Genomic DNA, 18,357 nt, shown 5'->3' with positions numbered 1-18,357 from the left:
AACGTCTCTACTCAACACTGGAGATTTAGCACAATGTCATGCCCTTTATGAAGCCTTCCTTGACCCTCCCTTCCACCCCAAGGAAAAAGCTGAGTGCCATCCCCCTCCTCGCCCTCCTTGTTCATTATCACACAGTTCTATTATCGCACTGACTACACGGCCATCATTACTTCTGCATCTTGCTCACGAGCCTATAAGCCTCTGGAGAACAAAGAGTGTTTTGTGAAATAAGACAGTGACTTATTAAATAAGGCTGTCTTATTCTATGTGTGCCTGGCACATAGAGTATATTAAATAAAAGTTTATAAAATAAAATTCATAGTACACATAGAATACATGTGTGTATATATTATACATATATAAGTATATATATATATATATGTTCTAAAAGACTAAAAGACACTTATGAACAGAAGAGCATTATATAACATGTGGCCTATTTCACTGAGAGCACAATTTATCAACATAAGCTGAAGTTGGTGAATAGGGTACCATATATGAAGTAAAATAGATTTACAGAGTGCCCTGGTCAGGTGGCTCAGTTGGTTGGCACTTTGTCCCATACACTAAGAGCTGTGGGTTCAATTCCCAGTCACGGTCCATGGCTAGGTTGTGGGTTCAGTCCCCAATCAGGGTGCATATGGGAGACAACTGATTGATGTTTCTCTCTCTCTCCCCTTCTCTAAACTCAGTAAACATATCCTTGGATGTGGATTAATAATAATAGTAAGTAAATTTACACAGGGAGAAACTGACCGATAACATTACTCTTCTGTGCTTACCGCTGGTGGCTCATCTCGAGCAAACATCCCCCACGTGTTCCAGCTGATGTTTCTTCTGAAAGCTGTGTGCTCAGTTTCTCCGAAGCCATAGATGTTCTCAGAGGGGAGGCGAGTAGAAATGGAGAGGAACTTGTCGTTGAAGGTGAAGCCGGGGAGCTGAGAGTCCCAACTGCAACACAAAGGCGTACCTTCGAGCTGAGCTGCTCACCAACAGGCCAGAGCCAACAGGAAACACAATTAGGGTGTGGAGCTGATTCCGAAGCTTGCTGAATGATTACACCCCTGGATCCAGGTTCAAATACTGTGAGCTGACCCTGGTCTTATGAATGGCCATGACTCACTAAGGTTCTGTGTTTTCAGTTTTATTCTTTGGTTTGCAAGATTGACAGCTCCTTTTCTGATCTGTGGACCCTGGAGAGTCTCACTCATCTCTGTAGTTCTAGTTCTCATTGCCTGGCATATCAGCCTGAATCAACGAATGACGTCTAAGCAAATGTTCCAATAGAAAAGTGCGAAACACAGACTTTTCTGGATTGGCCAAAGTGCTTCTTACCAAAGAAGTCAACAGACAGGAAGTCAGACACATGGTCAAAGAGAGCCGGAGGCTGTCCACACGTGCCCATGCAGGTGACGGTTTCTGTTAGGATGGGGGGCTTCGGCCCCAGGCAAAACCCAGACCTTGGGCTCAGCCATTCAGCAGCAGGACTGGGACAAGAGGTGACATCTCCTTTCATGCTCAACATTGTGAAAAAGCTGTAAGTCTACAGTGTCAATAGAAGCAGCCACTTCTCTCTCCTCAGCGACCTTTGCCCCTCTCTCCCGACCTTTCTGTTATTATTTCCTTATGGGGCAAACAGAGTATTCTGTTCTACTTTATGAGAACACTGAGTAGGACGTGTATTCTGCTTTTTCTGAAATCAAGCAACACTTAGTACTTTTAAACCTTTGATTGATTGATTTTTCTTGCTGAGTTAATGACCAAGAGAAAATGAAACCGACATCGAAGCAGGGGAAGCAGAGATTCTCTCTGTGGAAAAACGAACACACACAGAGGGTATCTAAGGCCAACATTTCACTTGTGCTAATTAGAACCAGCGTAACCAGATCTAGAATCGCTCTAGTTAGAACCGAACAAATAGTGCTCACATCACAGTGCCGGAGCCTCTTCGTTGAATCTGGATCCCGAAAGGATTGCTCTGAATCTCGACATCATACAGACGGTTTTCGGGGGAGCCAACAGGAGAAGGAGGGGTGTTCAGAGGCACCGGGACCTCGTACCTTTTAGTAGTGGGATCATAGATCTGACAGGGAGAGAGAAGGAGACTTGCTGATGGAATCTCAAACCTAAGGGCCCTCACGCCAGCTCAGACAACTCAGTTCCCATCAGGAGGCCTCGACTGTCCCAAAGCAAACAGACAGACGTGGGGCCTGCCCACCCACTGTGCCCAACGCAGCTCCTGAACTGCAAACATGCCTCAGCGACACGCATTCAAAGCCAGGCAGGGCACATCCTCTAAAGAATTTGTCATTTAAGGGTACAGAATCTCACAGACAGGATGCGTGTGTATTTATGAGTGTGGTGTGGGAACAGGTATGTGCATGGACTGCGTGAGACTCGGCATGAGCACATGCGTGTGGCAGAAATCAGAGAACTGAGTTTTCATGTAAACGCTGAGATATTCTTACTAGTTGAGCTTCCAGATGTTGCTCAGCTCTTCCATTCTGAAGATTGCTCCTCTGTGTTTACCACTCACTTCTACCCACCTAACAGGACTGCGGTGCGGGCAGAATGGGAGAAGGGCCACATGTTACGCAAGGTCAGGCACTGTTGCCGTCACGCCATCACGGGCAATCACCCTTTTTCTCAAACCCATACTGGCCCGCATATTACGCTTAGGACAAATTTTGCCGGAAGCCTTGCTTCTCCAAATTCTGTTTCTCGGACTGAAAGCAGCTATATTATCTGGGAGCCTCTTAGCAATGTGGAAACTTGGGTGCCGCCCCAGACTTTCTGAATCGGAATTTCCATTTTCACAAGATCCCTACGATGATTCCTCCCATGTTAAAATGTGAAAAGCAATGTCTACAGCGAGCTGTCCAGGGCGGTACCCACTACCCATGTGCGGCCATTAAGCCCTTGAAATGTGCTCGTCTGAACGGAGACTCACTGTAAATGCAAAATCCACACCAGATTTTGAAGATTTACTATGATTATAAGATTCAAAAGTATCTCAATAACTGTATTTGGATTCCATGATGAAATGAAAACATTTTAGCACATTGGTTAAATCAAATGCTATTACAATCAATTTCACCTGAATGTTTTCAAATATGTTCTTAAAAACACGGTCATTGGAAAACACTCGTGGCTCCCATTGTATTTCTACCTGAGCAGAGCGGTGCCTCTCCAAGAGTGGCCCCTTCATGTGCAGCATCAGCCTCACTCGGGAACTTGTCAGAAATGCACATTTGTGGGCAGGACACCCTGGGCGGGAGGCCCAGCAAGCCAAGTTTGAACGAGATCTGCAGGTGATTCCGATGCATGTTAGACTGAAGTATCAGCTGCAGGGGAGGCAACTGTAATATGGGAAGTGCGCTAATGCCACTCGTGTGAGCTTATCACAGAGCAGGCACATTTTTCTCTGGGCTGAGGAGGGATTCTTGGAGGGTCTTCCTTACACAGAGGACCCATCACTGTAGAAAACTGACAACACTGGTGGCTCCAAGGCCACTGCCTGGCTCTACGACCTCCTAACTTCCTGACCTTCATTTACCTCTCTGGGCCCAGTGCCCTCCTCTCTAAAATGAGGGATCTGGACTAAAAGACGTTTCAATGACTTCCATCCATAAGAACTCCCCACTGAGGACCGGAATCTGCAACAGGGGGGTTACCTTGAACTGCAGCATGCTTTCTGTGTGGTAGGTCACGCTGAGCTTAAGGAAGCTGATCTTTGCAGAGAGAGGGTCAGAGGTCGTGGCCGCTGCAGGCTGCGGGAGCGCACCCTGTGCTGGTGTTGCCAGTGCTGCTGCTCCTGGGGACTCAGAGGCCGTCAGATGCGTAAGGTCTATGCTGATGCCAGTGGGCGAATACTGAATGTTACTGGCAGCATAATTAGGGACAGTGTCGTAGAAACAGGTGGGCACGCCAGGGACGGTTGTGGGCTGGAACGAGAGGAGGAATCTCTTGGTCGGCCTCTAACACCACACTCTGAAGCTCTAATTACTAAAGAAGTTAGGTAACCCGGACTAAGCCTCTGACACCATGCCGTTGTTATGGGTTGAATTGCATTCCCCCCACAAGATGTAAGTCCTAACACCTGGTACCTTATGGGGATGGCTGCAGGGTCTTTGCAGATGGCCTAGTTAAATGAGGTCATTAGGGTGGGCCTACTCCAGTATAACTGGTGTCTCCTTATTAAATAGGGAAATTTGGATACAGAGACAAATATGCACCCGGGGAAAGGACACCGTGTAAAGATGAAGGCAGAGATTGCGGTGAAGTTTTTATGAACCAAGGAACACCTCAGGTTGCCAGGAAACCGCGAGAAGCTGGGAGAGAGACCTGGAACAGATTTCTCACAGCCCAAGAAAGGAGCCAACCCTGCCGATGCCTTGACTTTGAACTTGTAGATCTGAAAACACTGATATGATATATTTCTGTAGTTTTCAGTCACCCAATTTGTGGAACCTCATTATGGCAGCTCTAGCAAATGAATGTGTCCATTTCACACACACACACACACACACACACACACAGCCCTCCTGTAACACATGAGCAGTGAAGGGTCAGCAGGAAGCCTGACCTGGAGACCGGGGTCCTAAGGCAGGTTCTGCTCCCAGCCTCCCAAAGCTATACCGCTTTGCCGTGGGATAGTTGTCCCACTGTGACACTGAGGAAGTCCCTTATTTTCCCTGGCTTTCATTCCCTCTATTTTTTAAGTGGAGACAAAGGCTCATACCTTACCTTCCTACTTGGACTCTAATGGAGAAAAAAAAATCACTCAAAATACTCAATGTACAGTGTATTATTATTATTATTATTATATTATTATTATTATGTTAAAAATAAAACTGGGGTTTAAAATAAGTCAGTTGGAGGAAAGAGAGAGCCAGAGCAGCAATGCCTCTGATTCCAGGTCTCAGAGGAAAACACTGATTACCTCTCACTCAGAGTTCACAAAAGAAGGCACCTGGCTGCACAGTGTTGAGGAATGATTCCTGTTCTACCCAACAATGTTTGGACGTGTTTTCTAGGTGCCCGATTACTCGTGTGGCAGTTTCGACAAACTTCCGGCCCACTGGGGTGATCTGCCCCTCATCCTTACCTCCCAAAGACACCCCCGCTGCCTGCACTTCTCCTCGGAGGCAGCGGGCTCCTCAGGGTAGCAGTTGAACTTCTCCAGGTCGCTGACCGGAAGTTTCCACTCAATGGAGAATTCTTGTCCCAGTACCAGTCCCTCGAGATCAGTGATCTTCACCACCTGCAGAAAGAGAAAAGAGGCCACGGTGACAAACGAGGAGACGTAGAGACACCTGGATGATGTCCTGCCCTGATGGCCTGGACGTCAGGACCAGGGGAGCTAGCCCTTCCTGCAATACCACTTTGCTGTGGGATAGTTGGGATGTTATTGTTTGTCCTCTGGGGCTTTTCATGTCCCTGCCGAGGAAAGGCACTCGGCTCATTCTGAACGGTTCTCGCCTCTTGGAGTCACTGCAGGATAGCGAATGGGAAGGCCTTCCATCCACCGGTGCAGATCGCATGGGCAGGGCTGTCATTGTTAAGCCATTGCCTTCTAGGAGTGGTGCACATACCTCTCCATCATGAAGGCAGTTACAGCAATAACTAAGTTTTATCCACCATGCGCATGGGCCAGACACTGTGAGGACTACTTTCTATGCATTCTCTCCACTAATGCTGCAGCACTCCCATACTGCGATTTGGCTAGCTCCAATTTGGCTATCTCCATACGGCTATCTCCGATTTGTAAAATAGGGAGCTGAGGTTTGCAGAGGGTTAATGCTTTGCCCAAGATCTCACAGCTAAGGGTTGGCAGAGCTCGGATTGGAATCCCAATCGGCCTAACTCTAGAAGCCCAGCTCCTACCCTTTGCCGTAGGTGTTGTCTAAATGGAAGGGGCTGCCCTAAGAAATTGTGCATTTCCCAGCACGTGGCATACTCAGCTAACAAGGGGAATCTTTTGTCCGGGATTATCATGTAAGAGGATCATTCAATAGGGACAAAACCAGATTACCCCCTGTGTTTTACTCAACTCCCCTTTTCTCTAATGATACAATAATTACTTAAAACACTAAGGAAAACTATCAGCTGTGTCTCAAAGAGAGTCTTTAATTTAAATGAGAGGGCAGATGGGTAAATGCCCTCCAGAACTGGGCTGATGCATTAGATAATATAGTGTAAGCCTTGGCTGGGTAACTCAGTAGGTTAGAGTGTTGTCCTGATATATCAAGGTTGCGGGTTCGATCCCTGGTCAGGGCACATACAAGAATCAACAAACGAACACATAGATAATTGGAACAACAAATTGGTGGAACAACAAATCAATGTCTCTCTCCTTTCTTTCTCTCTAAAATCAATAAAAACATAAAATAAAAAATAATATAGTTTGAATACTGTATCAAACTGTATCACATGTGGGATCAGCATGTCTAGCTTTAAATTTGCCCGGAGAAGAGTTGCCTTCTTTTGGGGTCCCACTGACACAAAGGGCCGGGGTCCGTGTTTAGCAGACACGTTTCTCCTTCTGCATCCTGCCCGTGTGTGGTAGATTTCCCAGCATGCTAGTCATCTCTGCCCGTCCAACCGCAACAGAGCAAGGGAGAGCTGCCTGTCAGAATCTCAGGCCAGGGCCTTCTGCAAGGGCCCCGCAGGATGGCAGGGTGGTACAGTCGCCCACCTTCGTGGACGTGCTGTAGCTGATGTTTGAGATGGGGGTGGAAGCATTAGTAAAGAGAATAAAATCGGCAGGTTGCTTGTCCATTCCCAAGATCGTGATATCTGTAAACATGAGGTTGTCAGTGTCCTTATAACTATTAGTCGTGATCTTTGCCTGTAGATGGTTCTGGAAAGAAAAAAAGTCAGTTTAGAAAACAACTACCTCAGACTCTTAACTGTGCCCAAATGCCACTCAATATCCTTCTTTCTGAGACCGAAGTCACGCCCTTTATCTCTGAGGTTCTGCACGGGGTCATCCCAGGGAACTCGGTAACCCAGACTCTCGGTGGTCCTCAGTCTTTTAGTAATGCTTTGTGCTTGCTCTGGGTCACTGGCTACTGATCGATTCTCTTCCTCAGAAAATAGGATCCTGACATCGTGGAATTTTCAAGCAGATAAGATGGATACTAACAAAGCAAACAAAACACTAGAGCACACGAGAAACCCATGGCACACAAAGGTATAGAATGCACATACACACAGAATAGTGCCCAATACTTTTTTTTTATTTCAGTGATAAGGTGGATAAGAGCTAACTGTATGGATGCGTACAGTGTGCCAGGCACTCTGCTAAGCATTTTATATGTATTGCCTCACTCAATTCTCATGGCAATCTATGAGATCAGAGCTATAATGATCTCCATCTTTCAGATGAGGAGACTGAGGCCCAGAGAAATTAGGTAACTTATTCAGGGAACCACAGTTCCAACATGACACAGTTGAGCTATGAGAAAGAAGGTGGAGCTGAAGGCTAAAGAAAAATAAAAGGGTCACTCTGATGTCTAAAAAGACTAGGCATACCCTGACCAGGATGGCTCAGTTGGTTGCGCATCATCCCACAAAGTGAAAGGTCACCAATTCAAGTCCCAGTCAGGGCGCATGCCCAGGTGGTGGGCCAGGTCCCCGACTAGGGCATGTGCAAGAGGCAACCGATGTCTCTCTCTCACAGCAATGATTCTCTCCCTCTTTTTCCCACTCTCTTCACCTCTCTCCAAAATCAATCAATCAATCAATCAATCAATCAATAAAATCTTTAAAAAATAAAATAAAAGACTTGGCATCCCGCAAATATGGCCAGCTGGGTTCTGCAAAGGTGCAAGAGCAGTGCAGTGGAGAAAGAAGAGCCTTTCCACAGATGGTACTGGGGCAGCCAGGTGAACATAGGGAAGAACTGAAACCTCAACCTAAACTTCACATCTAATATAAAAACTACATGTAGAATTACACATACTGCGTAATTACATAACTCAAAATAGATCGTGGACTTGAGTGTGAAAAGGCCAAACTATACATTTTTTAGGTAAAAATAGGAGAAAATATTCAAGCTGTAGGGCTAGGAGGAGTTCCTATTCTGGACACCAAAAAGTTTGATCCACACATACACAAAAAAGATAAATCAGACCCATCAAATTTAAAACTGTTTGCTCTATGAGAGACTTTGTTATGATGAGGAAAAGAGGTATTTACAGACTGAAAGAAACTATTTACAAACCATAAATCCAACAAAGAACTGGTTTCTAAAATATTGAAAAAGACACTCTCAAAACTGAACAGAAAAATAAGACAAATAATCCAGTTAGAAAACGGGCAAAAGAACGGGATAGATGTTTCACCTAAGAGAACGTGCAAATGGCAAATAGGCACCTGGAAAGACGGCTGACATCCTCAGGCATCAGAGAAAGAGAAGCTGGGGCCACAGTGAGCTATCAGCACACCCTTATGAGAAGGGCTGAAATAACACTTAAAAATCATGACATCAGATGCTGGTTAGGATGCATAAAAACTGGATCACTCATATATTGGTGGTGTGAATGAAAAATGGTCCAGCCACTCTGAAAAAGTTTGTCACTTTCTTATAAAGCTAAACATGCCCTTACTATAGAGCCCAGTACTGGCACGCCCAGACATTTACACCAGAGAAATGAAAACCTATGTTCACACAAAAATCTGTCCATAATGTTCATAGCAGCTTACTCGAAACAGCCCCTGATAGAACCAGCCCAGAGGCTCTCTATTAAGCAAACAGTTCAACAAAAGTGCTATGTCTCAGAATGTTACTCACCATGGAAAGGAAAGGACGGTGGATACACAACGACATGGATGAATACTGAGGGAATTACACTGAATGATAAAAGCCCATCCCCAAGACTACATGCTGTGTGATTCCATTTAGAGAACATTCTTGGAAGGACAAAATTATAGAAATGACAGACAGAATAGTCGTTGCCAGGGACTAAGAAAGGGGGAGGAGAGGAGGCAAGTAGGTGTGGCTATGAAAGGGCGACTGAGGGATCCCTGGGGCGACAGAAATGTCCTCCATCCTGAGAGTATCAGTGTCAGTATCCTCCTCGTGAAATTGAACTACAGTTTTCCAAGACGCTACCGTTGGGGAGACTGGGTGGAGACTAAAAGAGATCGCTCTGTATTATTTCTTACAACTACACGGGGCTCTACAGGCATCTCAAAATAAAAAGTATAATTGAAAAAGCAATATAAATTTAAAGGAAAAAGAAATAATGGAGAGATCCCCATAAAGGAAATCTCTGCCCACGCACAATCGGACTTCTAAGAAAACCAAACAAGAATGCTCCCGTCCTCTGGTGGACTAACTGCCTTTCTTCCTCTTAGTGCCCCTGGGAAACAGAGGCCATGCAAGTGACGTTCTCCCAGCCTCTCTAAACCACCACTTCATACCCTTGCCCAAGGCCAAGTTCAGGGGCTGGAAAGGAAGGTCGTTATGGAAGAACCTCAAACAGGCACTGTACCACTTCCCACTCCCCACTGCCACCCACACCCCAAACACACTTGCAGCCCCACCCCCTGCCAAATAAGGGCACAGCTTGGAAGCCAGGACTCATCATATAAAACTCAGAGTCAAGGGCATTTTTCCAGGAAAAAAAAATGACTTATTCACCAAACTCACACTGAATTCTTATAGACATATCTCCAACACAGGTTAAAAACTCCCATTTGAACTCTCATCCTTTCCAGGATCATTGGAATCAGGCACTGTCCCTATTCCACATGACTAAGCTTCTGGAGCAGACCCCAAACTCAAAAGCAGTCACAGAAAAAACAGTACTCACAGAGGTGACAGAAAACTCATAGAGAGTGTAATTCTTTTCAGTTACAGCATCTGAAAGAGAGGGAGGAGTCCCCGTTACAGGGGAAGAAGAGGCGTTTCTCTTCAGAGGGAATGCCTTTGCAGTCTGACCCCTCTTAGCCACGGTTACCATTTTTGTCAAACCTCCACAAAGGCTTCCTGGAGCCTTCAGCCACAGTAAAGTGCTCCGCCCCCCGAGCTCCCGTGGCACAATGAAGCACTATTTTGCTGGCATTTAAAACATTGCATCGCATTATAGTTACCTGCATGCAGAATGTATCCATCCTGCTGCACCAGGAGATCCTCAAGTGCAATGTCTACGTTTTATTGACCTTCATGTCCTTTGCATACAGTGCAATGATAAATAGCCAATAAATATTAATAAATGAGAATTCTATGCTGGACTGGATTTTCATATAATCACAGACCATAGGCTTATGTGAGGCGCTTACATGGAAATCCTACAGTGGAAAAACACACTACACAAATGAGATCCTTCCCCTCAATAGTAACCACGGAAGTATTTTGCAAAACTACTAGCAAAATGTCTTATTAGGTATTAATAACGATACCCAGAGGAGAGAATAACTAAATCCAATAATGTCTGTTGCTTGGATAGAGTAAATAACACACATCCTGGTCACCTGAAGTCTACTTTAACGCACTGCGCTCGGCCAACCAAACCTCAGAATAAACTGGCTGTAAGCTGCAGAAGTAAGCAGCGATGACCACAGCGTCAGCGCCGTACTGGGCAGCCTGCAATGGCTCGTCTCACGGAGCACAGCAGTGACGGCGCATAGGGAAGTCTACCTGCAGATTCGCCGTCGTCCCAGTACAGCTGTCCCTTTGCTTCTCGCTTATGGTCCAAGGCAATAATGAGCCCCAGGGAATTCTTCCGACTGTAAAAGAGCAAGTCTCAGTTTCAAAGAGTGAAAATGAGATTAGAACTGTGTTAAACAGTCCCCTTCACGCCCCACAGGCAGGTCATCCGAGTCTCTCCCAGACACTGAGTAGATACCGACCTTGTATGGAAACAGGGGAGCGGGGTGTGGGCGGACAGCAGAGGTCAGCAGGGAATGAGCATAAGGAGTCGAAGGGGAGAGTTCCTGCTGAAAACTGGATTTGTAATAACACTAACCATCAAATGAGCACTACTAGGGGCTTACCGTGTGTCAAGAACTCTTCTAAGTGTCTCATATACATTAAATCATTTTTGTTATTCCATTCGATCCTTATAATAACTCCAAAATTCAAACTATCATCGTCCCCAGTTTACAAGTGATACGCAGAAATACAGAGAGTAAGTGGCCATCATAACACATCTGGTGTGGTGTAGAATTGGGGCGTGAACCCAAACTTCCTGACTCTTGCCCTTGCAGCGATGTTGACTTGGGCTCCTATTTAACTTGCCTTCTCTCAGGTCTCAGGCAACCTCCTTGAGGGCAATTTTTGACCATGAAAAATCCTCCTGAGTGATCTTTTGACTCTTCTTGTAATCTGATTCAATCCATAACTGAAAGACTATGGAAATGCAAAGGAACAGAGGCTACACTTACCCCCCACTAAGTGAATTCTAAGATGCTGATTTGGGGTCAACCCTGAAAGGAGGGGAGGAGGATCCCTGACTGGAGATGTCCTCCCTGGGTTCATCCACATTTAGTCCCTATATTCACCTCTTCCTCAATGCCCTGCCTTTTGGAGCTTGAGAGCAGTCCCACCTTGGAAGAGTGAGGAGCTTACCTGGCCTCTGTGGTTGTGCTTGGCTGCTGGGTGGGAAATATGTAGCCCCCTCGAAGGTGAAGTCCTATCCTATCCGGGGGCAGCAGCATCTGCACCAATTGCTTCCTCCATTGGGTGGCTACTCCCTAACCAGCAAAGGAAAACCGATCCGATCAGTGGCTGTTTGGGCTAGAAGGCTCTTTGGAGAGCTACTTGCTTAGCTGCCTCATTTTAAATAAGAGAAAACCAGACACCCCTCCGCCCCCTGCCGAAGTGGAGTGACTTGTCCAAGGCATACAGGTAGTTAGTAGACAGCAAAGCTGAGACTCCCACCCACCTCATTTCTTTGTATTACCCCACGCTGTGATTCCACCAGGGCTTTCGTTCCATAAGCCCTCCCAGCCTACGTCCCATGGCTAGTCCTGACAGCTGCAGGGTGGCCACGTGGACATAATGAAAATTCCCATCAACCTACCCCAGTTATTCAAATTATTTCATCGTACCTTTGGAAAGGCCTTCCACAGGGAAGTGTACCCACAATCAACTACATGTAAAACCTTGTATTATCATCCTGCCCTGGGCTCCCAACACAGCTGCTGCCTTAAAACGGTCCTCTGCTAGAGCCAGGTCTCTGGGCCAAGTGGGCCACCTCACTTACTGTCTCGTAGTCGTACCAGATGGCATCTGGTATGTATGCTCTCACTCGGTCCACGCCCTAGGGAAACACAGTAATGAGTGACATTAGCATGCCCCTTTACAGTTCACACCCCTCCCCGTGTGGCTCCTTGTGCCCCTCTGAACAGTCCTCCCACTCCACCGAGGAAAACACAGACACTCAGTGAGGCTGAGCCGTACCAGCAATTAAGTTTGTTTGGCTGTCAGGCTCCTGAACTTCCTAAGAGAAGCAGGACTTCATTCACTGAGTCACTTGTGTAATCTGACAGGTGGGAGGACACTGAGCTAGTCAGGCGCCCAGGAGAGCCTTCCAGCAGGACTACTCACTGCTGAGCTGCACCCGCCATGAGACGGTGTGGCAAAAACACCAGCTCCAAGGGCCTTTGACATGAGAACATTGGTGACCTTTCATGTTACAAACTGATCAGCATACTCCTGATCCCGCCCCTTGCTCCCCCACTCTCCCCACTCACAGCTGCCCCAGATCACACCATGAACTCCACAGGAACATCCTCCTCTTACCCTGCACTCCTCTCTCCCTCCCTGCTCCTTCCTAACCTCAATATCACATCCCCTCTGGTCAAAGGGAAACACAGGCAGATGGTCAGCCCAAGGCATTTGAGGGCCCTGTCGACATCCATATGCTTAAAGACACAGGCTTGAATGTAATCTTGCAAAATGGAAATTGTTTTGCTTGGTCAGGCAGTGGGACCAAGAGTTGCTATTTTTAAAATTTCCAAGCTTTCAGAATCTCTCTCTCCTTTATATTCACATTTATATTTAAAGGCAGCCAAAGACACTCAGGCTCCAGCATATTCAGCTATAGAGCCATGAGGGCAAGCGTGATGTCCCACCCCACCGTTCAGATTATAAACATACTTCCTGCAAAACCGGCGTGATGAGGAGTCCGGGCCCCCATAAGAACTGCTCGTGTACCTCCCACGTAGCCGGGTCCTGGTAGAACCTGGAAACCAGAGAAGGCAGGTGAAGCCCCCAGTACAGGAAGGCAGCTCATTGTATGGCAACAAGGTCCTCGTGAACCTTGTTAGCACTAAGAAGGGAAGTGGGATTATGATCTGAAAGGATGTCTTCACGGGTCAGGAAACTCACTCGTGGACCAGGGGCCTGGCTACAGTCTCCCCCAGGGTGTGAGCGCGGTAGAAGAGGGTGTAGAGGTAGGGCAGCAGGGTGTAGCGGATGGTGAGGTAGTGCCTGGAGGAGTTCAACAGCAGGGAGTCTTCACCAAAGGCCGCAGGATCCTGGTCCTAGAAGGAACCGTAAGCAATTACTAGCCATTTCCATCACATTTTAAAATTTCCCTTTGATAAGAAGCTTTCTCATATGTAAGGAGTTACGTTCTCAAACTTGAAGATGTCAAAGCGTTTCCAGAACTGAAAGGAGCTGGGTCCTGCCCCTTCGTTTTATAGATGAGAAAGCCACATCAGAGGTTACATGACTTTCCCAGGGTAAATTGCAAGTAAGTGGCAGGGTTTAAATTTGACGGGTATCTCCTGACACTGGTCTGTGGCAGCTTCAGGGTGATACAGGAACCTCCAGAGATTGTCAAGGTGCTAAAGGGCCTAGTGTGGGCTCTGCCCCTCAGGGCTGCTCCAGTGGATTTCACACATTGAGGTTCTCATTCTACATCATTTGGCAAATAATAAGAATAAAGTCATCCTTCTACTAAAAGAGAATTTGAAACCCATTGCCTTAAGCCACATACTGCCCAACCACCACGATCGAGAATCCATCTCTTCTTTCCATGCTGTTTTATGAATTTGAAATTTTATTTATTGATTATTTTAAATTTTATTTTAATTAAAGTTGATATACAGTATATTAGTTCCAGGTGTACAATGTAGCGGTTCAACATTTACATACCTCACAGAGTGACCACCGCAGCGAGTCTAGGAACGAACGGTCTGTCATCACAGTTACTCCATCATTGGTTCTATTCCCTACACTGTACATCATATCCCTGTAACCCGTTTTATTTCTTTTATGTTTTATTGTTGATATTGTTACAGGTGTCTCCCATTCCCCACCCCACCCCCACCAGGCCTTCGCCACACTGTCGTCTGTGTCCGTGGGCTATGCATCGATGTCCTTTGGTTTTTATGTCTGGTTTTGCGTGTAAAGTTTTTGCCAGCAAAATTTGTTTTACTTTCTTTGCCCTAAAGACAGCGACCTCTATTTGTTCTTCAGTACACGAAGTGCAAAGCAATCATGAAGAGAGTTTTTAGCAGATTTTATCTAAGAGGAATGAAACAACCCTTCATAAGGGAAATCTAATTCTCTTAGGACCCAGAAACATAAATGTTCCCTGATTTTGTTCACTTTCCTTGTACTTTGAAAGTTATACATATATTTAGACTTGTCATCCTGTACTGTATTACGGGGACTGAATTTTGGAAACTCCATGAGACCACTCAGTGCCCCAGTGTAGGGTTTGGTGAAAACCCTGAGGCCAAACACCGAAGAAAATAACACTCCACATCCTACATCACCCTGGCCTCCAACTGAGAAAACCTGGAGCCACCCTGTCTCGCAGGGCGGCCACAAGCCACGTGGGGCTACTGAACACTTGAGCTGTCGTTAGTAAGATTGAGGAACTAAACTTTCAATTATATTTAATTGTACTTATTTAAAATATAAACCTCAAAACTGAATTAATGTAAAATTTTTTTTCCACGAAATGCAACTTTATTGTTCTGGTGGGATTACATTTCCCTCCAACTGCTGAAAGTACAGCAAACAGACTGAGATGCATTGCAAGTGTAAAAAGCCCACTGAATTTAGAAGACATAGTATAAAAGGAAAAGAATATAAAATAGCTCGTTGTTAATATTTTGTATACAATAGACATTGAAATGATGTTTAGGATAGATCGACTTATATAAAATAAATTTAAAATAATTGCTCCTGTTTCTTTGTGCTTTTTGGACCTGCTTTTAAAAGTCCACATGTGGCTGCCATTGTCATTGTGTGGTCAGCACTAGCTGAGAGGAAAGTAAACCAGCCCTGTGTCCAGGCAGCCTGAGTGACCGTGTGCTCTCACTGATGAAAGTCCTTCTGAGTTACCTCTTCAGGAAGAGCACCTGCCCCCCCCACCGCCCCCGCCAGCCACCTGCTTAGAAATCAGGAAGAGTCCGTCTCTCTCCTGACCACAAACGGCTGGGAACAGCCCAGGGATAAAATCCTTTGAAGGTCCGACTACAAATCTCTCCCAGGTCAGAGACATGACATTGGACAAAGTCAAGAACTGGAGCTGAAATGATTATCAGTGAGTTACTCTAGTGAGCCTATTAAGAGCTAAATCACTCCATTAGCAGGTTTCTTCATTAAAAGAAAGGGCCTCCCACCCAACTTGCTCCTACCGTCACCATACACATCTCATACACACCCCCTTAAGAGGGACCTTGAACCCATTTCTATACGCTCGCCAAAATCATCCAAAATGTGATTTTGGATAGAACAGGAAGGTGGGATACGTTGTGAGAAATAGTGGGAAGTGGTCTCTCAAACCATTCATGGAAAGATAAAATGTTGTAATGATGTGAAAAAAAATGTTCAGATCACGGGCCTGACCCTCTCGAAATCCTTTCTCCTTGCTCCCCTATGTCTAGGAGTGGTTTCCCTTGTATCGACTGAAGTATCAATGAGCTCCAATTGTCCCACCTCATATAAGAGGTAATAGAAGCGTGACGGCAGCACTGTGGGACCTTCAACAGCCCTTCTCACCTTTGTCGGTGAGTTTCTGACAATAATACATATATATATATAATTATATATGTGTATATAATAATATACATATCTCCTTTTCCACACCATCACGCCCATGCCATGCTTTTTAGGTCTATCACTCAAAATTTAACTATTCTGCTGCTACAGTTAGGGCCAACACGAAGGATATTCTTCAACCTCTCTTTGACAACAAATAGATTAGACAACTCAAGAAGTTTCTGTCTCTTCTCCTGGGGACCTTACCCGGAAGCCAGGCCCATTGTGATTCCTTGAGAGGGGATAAAACGCCCCAAGCTGCATCCACCTCCTGCAGAGCTCCTCTGTGACATCTTTTGTATAACCGCAGATATTGGCGCCTACCTGGGGAATTAGCACATACAAGCACAGTGGTCAACGAGAGAGGAGAATGCATTGACTGTATACCTGTGAGATAAGGGAAAAGGGAATCTCTTATTCCTGTCATGCTGTGCTGCAAGAGGTCTCAGGCTTCCAGGGCAAATCCCCCAGCTGAAAGGAGGAATAAAACAAGTGGGCTACTATGGACCAGCTAAGAGAGGAAGACCAACTGTTGAATCAAGGGCTCATCCCCAATATTCAGTTCCCAATTTCACTGAGGCCCTGTTATTGGAATTTTTCTGTGATACTAACACATTTCACTCGTGGGGGCATCTTCCTAATTTCAGAGATTTCATGGGCAACAGCCCAGTGGTAAAATGCTACTATTCAATCTTCAGAAAGCAGCTCACACCACATAACAAAAATGGACTTTTGCAATGCATCTCACAGTGAGACATATGCTCCTTGGTTTTCAGACACCTCAAAGATGGGTACTGGCAAGAGTGTCCAGGGACAAAGGGTGAAAGCTCCAAGATGAAACTCACCATGGGGATGCCAAATAGGTTGAACTCAAGGATACTAGGGATAGACCATCGGAGATCATCCCAGGTGGCTGCATTGTCCCCCAACCAATGAGCAGCAAACTTGCCAGATCCAGCAAAAGTAGAGCGGGACAAGATGAAGTTCCTCTTTTGGGGGAAGATACTCTTCAGGGCCCTGAAAAGGAGCACAGCCGACCCAATGGGAAGTGAGCTGTGAGTGTCTGGGGCTTACCCGTTCCCAAGGCAGCAGTGCTTTCCGATGAAGCTGAGAAAAGACGGCAGGGCGTCATGAAGGTGAGCAGACTAAAGTGACTTCTTTAAGAGCTTCTATCTCACTTCTAGATAAGGTTTCAGACCCCAGATGGAGAGTACAAGCCTCAACAGTCCAGTACCCCCAAGGGCTCTCTCTGGGCTCCCGTCCTCCTGATTATGTCTTCTGCATCTTGGAGCTGCTGTGCTCTTGGCCTTTTGCTCGACAATACATTGGAACCATGGGTTCTTGACCTTCACCTTCTCCCAGGAGAAAAAAATTTCCCAGTGTCCCTGGGTTCCGTGCCTTGCTGCCCATTCATAATCCTGTTTAGCTCAACACCAGCTAAGGTCGGAACCCTGTACCTGCCGCTTGCCTGAGAGGAGATTTTGTGCACATCTGGGCTCCTCTGAAGCTTCAGAACTTATTATTAGCAATTCCCACTGTCAGGAGATCTTAATGTGCACAAACTAGTATCAATTAAAACAAGTAAATCTCAGAGGATGGCATATGATCCTCTTAATGAACTTAAAAGCAACTAAAATATAAAATATTTTCATTGTATTACATGTAAAATATTACCTATCCAATAAAACTACATAGAAAGTAGGGCAAAGGAATTACGGATGAGGAACTCAGAAAGGATGGGGGGGCAGATAACATACAGTGAGATACAGGCGATTTTCCTGGCTTTTATTCAGAACGCTCTTTCAAATAGGCCTCTCCCTGACCTCTCCTTTCCTAAACAGCTCACACCTTCTTTTAATGTTTTAAAACTGAATGATATTACAACTAGAGAATAATGAGAGCTGAGTCACAATCACTTCTAGCTCTTCGCAGGCAAGCTCTTCTCTCTTTCCTTCCGACACGTGGTCTGAGACAAGTGCACCCGCAGGCCCTGGGCAGTTCCTGGCAATGCTATCATGACCACCTACGCTTTCCGTCTTCGTATCCCTGAGCAGGATGTCACAGGGAGTCATACATGCAGGGCAACTGGTAATGGAAAAAGGGGTAGTTCGGAAATGGAAGACTCGTTTAAGAACAATGTAACAATAGCCAGAGGGGAGTCGGGAGGGGATAGTGGGGAGAGGGGTCTATAGGAGCTACTATAAAGAACACAAGGAAAAAATCAAGGGGGAGGGTAGAGGTGGGGGAGGGAGGTGGGACTGGCTGGGTTGGGGTAGGGGGATGGGGAGGAAATGCCGACAATTGTAACTGAATAAAAATTTTAAAAAATTTAAAAAAATAAAAGA

At 45.9% G+C, this 18,357-nt stretch overlaps 1 protein-coding gene across 3 annotated transcripts in view; it reads right to left on the bottom strand.

Moving 5' to 3' along the window:
• LOC112299863 (maltase-glucoamylase) overlaps positions 1–18,357 on the bottom strand; it is a 166,439-nt gene that overhangs the window by 30,820 nt on the left and 117,262 nt on the right. For all 3 annotated transcript variants that reach the window (XM_053926556.2, XM_053926554.1, XM_053926555.2), the window contains 13 exons: positions 16,858–17,029; positions 16,220–16,336; positions 13,343–13,497; positions 13,112–13,196; positions 12,216–12,272; positions 11,579–11,703; positions 10,649–10,737; positions 9,822–9,871; positions 6,698–6,862; positions 5,108–5,263; positions 3,675–3,944; positions 1,929–2,083; positions 783–951 (listed from right to left, as the gene is read on the bottom strand). In XM_053926556.2, coding sequence (XP_053782531.1) covers positions 783–951; positions 1,929–2,083; positions 3,675–3,944; positions 5,108–5,263; positions 6,698–6,862; positions 9,822–9,871; positions 10,649–10,737; positions 11,579–11,703; positions 12,216–12,272; positions 13,112–13,196; positions 13,343–13,497; positions 16,220–16,336; positions 16,858–17,029 — 1,765 coding nt within the window. The remainder of the gene's footprint in view (positions 1–782; positions 952–1,928; positions 2,084–3,674; positions 3,945–5,107; positions 5,264–6,697; positions 6,863–9,821; positions 9,872–10,648; positions 10,738–11,578; positions 11,704–12,215; positions 12,273–13,111; positions 13,197–13,342; positions 13,498–16,219; positions 16,337–16,857; positions 17,030–18,357) is intronic.

Source organism: Desmodus rotundus, chromosome 6 (assembly GCF_022682495.2).
Source record: "Desmodus rotundus isolate HL8 chromosome 6, HLdesRot8A.1, whole genome shotgun sequence".
Lineage (NCBI taxonomy): Eukaryota > Metazoa > Chordata > Mammalia > Chiroptera > Phyllostomidae > Desmodus > Desmodus rotundus.
The sequence above is the reverse complement of the archived record's forward strand: the minus strand, read 5'-3'. Positions and strand labels throughout refer to the sequence as shown.